This window comes from Notothenia coriiceps, unplaced genomic scaffold (genome assembly GCF_000735185.1).
Source record: "Notothenia coriiceps isolate Sejong01 unplaced genomic scaffold, NC01 NC01_scaffold00024668, whole genome shotgun sequence".
NCBI lineage: Eukaryota > Metazoa > Chordata > Actinopteri > Perciformes > Nototheniidae > Notothenia > Notothenia coriiceps.
In genome coordinates, this window is record NW_011357369.1 from 3,458,262 (window position 1) to 3,463,482 (window position 5,221).

Below are 5,221 nucleotides of genomic sequence, written 5' to 3' on the forward strand. Positions count from 1 at the left end.
TTATGACTGGTGATTATTTTGCAGATAAACCTAGTAACCCCGCCCCCTTTAAAAAAACGGCTCTTTTGAACGGCTCTTTGAAAGGAACGGAGCCATGAGATCCGGCTCCCTTCAAAGAGACATAATTCCCATCACTTTTTGTATTTTAACCACTTCTTACTACTGTTGACATGTATATATATATATATATATTTACTATTTATTTTAAGTTTGTTGCATTTTAAACTCACTTGCAATGCTATGCCAACAAAATCATTTTCTGAATTTGGGAGCAAACAAGTATACTATATCTTATAACATCTCGAGACAATGGATTGCCTAAACTTAATTACTTGGAAATCCATGCAGTAGTTAATATTCCAATCTGGTAGACCTACTCTCCAGAGCCAAACCAGTATGGCGTGGTTAAAAACCATTAACCCCCTGTCCTCGTCTGGATCCAGTTAGTTGAGTCCAGCTGCTTTTTAACATTCTGTTGTATCTGTTGGAGACAAAACATCAAACCGAGTCTCCTGTGTCAGATTGGGAGGTCTTTTCTTGTGGTCTACAGTTGCCGTGTTTCCAGGCTTCTGGTGGTTTTCGCGGACAGCCTGAGTGGCTTCACCGCACTCTGTTTGTCTTGGATCAATACCACCAGAAAACCCATCGAGCTGGAAGGATTATGAAACTGGTTCTTGCCTCAGGAGAAGCTTTCCTAAACTGAAGAAACTTGATGAATTACAGCCTTTTTTAAATGTTTTTAGTGAAACGTTTTGTCAGTTTATTTGTGAATATGACTTCTTCTTCTTTCACCATCTTCTCCAGCCAGCTTTCTACTCACTGATCCACATCCAAAATTACTGTGACCATAAAGTTCTCGTGCCATTAAACTAAGCAGAGAACATGAGCTCCAGGCCAGCGCCTCATCAGAAGAATCAGAAGAATGAAAAGTTGAAATGATCGGAGAAGCGTGGTTTTCCTTTCTCAAATGCTTTGGTTACAATCCCACGAAAGGAATGATGGGAGATTTTCCGTGGCGTCCTTGGAGGCAACCTCAGCAGCCATGTTTCCCAAGAGCGGGGTCACAATGTTTTTCCCCCCTCCCCGACTTTGGAAAAACTGGAAAATGAATTGCTTCAATATGACGAGGCGCCAGGAGCAATTAGAAGGGGCTCTTACATAAAGAGCCAGAGGGAATAGTTTCAAAAGGAAAGACAGAGGACAAAATAAAAAGCAGAGCTACAAAGAGACCAACCGTGGATTTGAGTATTCGTAACTGCACAAGATGGGTTTTCAAAGCTTTGAAGTTGTGGTTCCTGAATAAAAGTACAGAATACTGAGAAAAATCTGAGCAATTCTGAAACAATGCAACGTTCCTATTGTCAGACAACTTTTAAAAATAATGTATACTGTATGTTTAAAATGCTCAAGGGTGAAGGTTAGATGACAAAGAATAGCTTTCCAGTTAATCAGACGGTGGTGTACTTGCGGTCTTATTGCAGTTGTTATGAGCTAAGGAATACATGTTTGTCTTAAGAGTTGTGTACATCGTTCATGTGTGCCCAAATTTTCATGCCTAGTTGTCTTCTATTTCTATATTGGGAAAGACAACTTCTTCTCTGCTAAGACTAAAAGCTTTAGTAGTACACATTTCTCTCTGAAACCCTAAATAGCTGCAGCAGTTGGGTTTGATGATGATGTTTAAAATCATTGAATGAGTCTATTAATGAATTTCTCTTTAGAGTCCATAGAAGGGCATTTTGACTGTGTCTAAGTGGCGTTTTAATGTGTAAAAGTAAAGTAGAAGTAAAAGCCTATTCTCATTTCTCTCCATGTCCACAGTATATCCACTACTTTGGGATTTGAACCTGCATCCTTTTCGTCTCAGTCCTGCTCCCGCTGAGAACAGGGAAGCTTTGTGTTTTGTTGTGTTGTGGAATCTGGAGCATTCACTTGGCTGATCATCCCTCACATGTATTCTCACAGGCCCCGGCTGATTATCTCTGCTCACTGAAGCTCCTAATGTGTTTCTTTCCTCTCCAAACATGCCCGTTTCTCTCCTGTGCAGGACCACTAATTGCTCCATGAGGAATAAGGGGCCATGGCGTTGATGGGGCTCCGTCTCCTGGCTCTGGCCCTGTTGGTTGGCGTTGGAGTAAAGCCACAAATCCAGGGTGACCAAATGAAGCCGTCCAGGGCACCTCTGATCCCTCATCGACCTTTTGTTGTCGTGTGGAACGCTCCAACCGAGTCCTGCCGCCTTCGATTCAAAGTTGACTTGGACCTTAGTGTTTTCGACATTGTAGCAAACCTTAACGAAACCCTAAGCGGACCAAACGTCACCATTTTCTACCACAGCCACTTGGGATACTACCCATACTATTCCAACTCCGGGGTCCCTATCAACGGAGGACTTCCACAGAACCAGAGCGTCTCCAAACACCTGAGCAAGGCCCGGGCGGATATTGACAAGCTAATCCCGCACAAGGACTTTCGAGGACTGGCTGTCATTGACTGGGAGAACTGGAGGCCTCAGTGGGTGCGAAACTGGGGCGCCAAGGTTATCTACCGCAACAGATCCAAGGAACAGATCCGGAAGCTTCACCCGAACTGGCCGGAAAGCAAGGTGGAGAAAGAAGCAAAGGAAGGGTTTGAGAGGGCCGGGCAGTCCTTCATGAACATGACCTTAGCCTTAGCGGAAAGTCGCAGGCCGGACGGACTTTGGGGGTTTTACCTTTTCCCGGATTGTTACAACTACGGGTACAAGACGCACCCTCAACGGTACACCGGCGAATGTCCCAACGTGGAGCACGTACGCAACGACCATCTGATGTGGCTTTGGAAGGGGAGTTCTGCTCTCTACCCGTCCATCTACCTGGACTACGAACTCAAGTCTTCACCCAACACGGTCAAGTTCGTCCACTATCGAGTCAAAGAAGCCATGAGGATCGCGTCCATCGCCCGTACCGACTACACGTTGCCAGTGTTTGTCTACTCCAGACCCTTTTATGCGTACACCTTTGCTGTTCTTTCAGAGGTAAGCTTTTCAGTTCTGTTTCATAAAACCCTTTACAAAGACTTCTATTATGATAATTGCAGGTTTAGACTTGGTGTTGCTTTATACATATTATAATTAAATAGTCTTGAAGTACAGTATACTTTTGTATTCTCTCATGTACCTTAAAGATGCCTTCCCAATATGTTCGTTGTCCCAAGAGCATTTGTAGATCATGAAAAAGTGGAAGAGAAGGAGTAAAGTGTTCTGGCGTCGTTGTGTTTCAGAGCGATCTGATTCACACCATCGGGGAGAGCGCTGTCTTGGGAGCGTCAGGAGTCATCCTCTGGGGATCATCAGAGTATTCACGAACAAAGGTAATGGCACAAAGTAAAACTAATAAAAGTGGTGTATACTTGGTTAAATAAGTTCAACACTCATTTTAATACCAAAAGCTTTAAATATATTATAATCAGAAGAAAGGAGAAGCCCTAAACCAAATGCATATTGTTTTTATATGCTTCCATATTATGGCACACTTTACATAAAACAAGTCATTACGAATTAAAGGACGATACATAGCAGTCACTGTGCATAAAACAAGGCCTTGTCATTTTTGATATCATTATTCTCTCGAGTAAACCAAAAGAAAAAGCATCTGATTTATGTGTGAAAGTGGTCTGGATTGTTTTCAGTCTGTGGATTTTTTACATCCTGTTTACAACATACTCAGCTATAAATCTAGGAGTAGAAGTATGTGTCATATGATCAGAACTTATAATGTTCTAACTATGAAACAATTGAAGTGCTTCTTTTGACTTGAGTGTTACATTTCCATGGTCATTCATCAGACTCTTGAAACCTGTTTGAAACCTGAGATTGTGGAAACGGTATTTAGATCTCTCTGTCTGTACACACTAACTGAAAGACTGACATGTTTATGGGTCCCTAATTTGACCACTACTAACTATGGTCTCCTGCAGAGGAACTGCCTGACAGTGAAGAAGTACATCGACGGTCCGCTGGGACATTACGTCATCAACGTGACTTCTGCCGCCAAGCTGTGCAGCAAAGCGCTCTGCAAGAAGAACGGCAGGTGCGTCCGAAAGAGCCTCGACTCGGGCGCTTACCTGCACCTGAACCCACGTTTCTTCCACATCCGCAGAAACCCAACACCCAGAGGTCCACGCTTCCACGTCAGCGGACACCTCAACAACCACGACATCCTGGACATGAAGCACAAGTTCACCTGCCAGTGCTACCAGGGCTGGACAGGTGTTTACTGCGAGATGCCCCAGGCTCCAAACCCCCCTCCTCCAGATCAGCCTGCCGTCCCCTTTCCTCACCCCAGGAAGAACTGCCTTCTGGGAGAAATCATGCTCCTCATGTCCCTCCATTTCTCCTGCCTCTGTACCATCCTGTTCCTGGGACTCTGTCTGGTTATCAAGTGTTGGATATTGTAGACGTCAAAGCCTCATTTTGAGAGTTTTAGCCAGATCTGCAGTGTGACCAACTGCAGTTCCTCTAATGTCCACTAGGGAGCTGTGTTGAAATGAATGGGAAAACATCCAACTTCTATTTACAAAAAAGCAACAAACACAGTTTCAAAATGTATTTCCTTCATCTGATGTATGTTTTAGATCTGATTTTGAGCTCTGAAAATGTTCTTGTATTAAAGGATAATTTCAAAAACAATGTTTTAAGGATGAAATACCACTTTTTTAAACCTCCACATAAACCTCTCATATATACAGTAGTAAACCAACCACAGCCTTTCAGTCAATTGTCTGTTTTCTGCCACTTTTCCAAAAGGACATCTCTTCTCTAATCCACGTCTTTATGCTCCTCAGTGTTTCTAGGGTTACAACAACAACAGTTATTCCAATCAAGCAAAACAAAGCAGGCCACAGTTTATCGTGCATGGAAAACATATCAATTACATCTCTAGTCTCGTATTGCAACTCGTTATTTTTTGCCAAATAGGTTTAACATAAGCTACTGTAACTCTGTTGCCTTTACTTAAGGAGAAATAACAACCTCAGAAAGACAGAATCATAAAATTGCCCATGCAGGAAGTCATTTTCTAATGGCTCTGTTTTACACACAAAGCCCTTTTACTGTAAATTCCTAGAAAGCTGAACCACAGGTTACTTGTATCTGCAACCCCAATACTCCACTCTTAAACTGTATGCTCCAAATGTTCCATTCACAACACAAAATATGTCATAAAACACTTGTTTGCGATGA

General features: G+C 42.8%; 1 protein-coding gene across 1 annotated transcript; it reads left to right on the plus strand.

The window, feature by feature from the left end:
* The first annotated feature begins 2,161 nt into the window (after positions 1-2,161).
* On the plus strand, positions 2,162-4,437 carry hyal6 (hyaluronoglucosaminidase 6). The gene is made up of 3 exons (XM_010782966.1): positions 2,162-3,016; positions 3,262-3,351; positions 3,958-4,437. Exons 1-3 carry the CDS (start codon positions 2,162-2,164, stop codon positions 4,435-4,437), a joined length of 1,425 nt encoding a protein of 474 aa, XP_010781268.1.
* Positions 4,438-5,221: the final 784 nt, after the last annotated feature.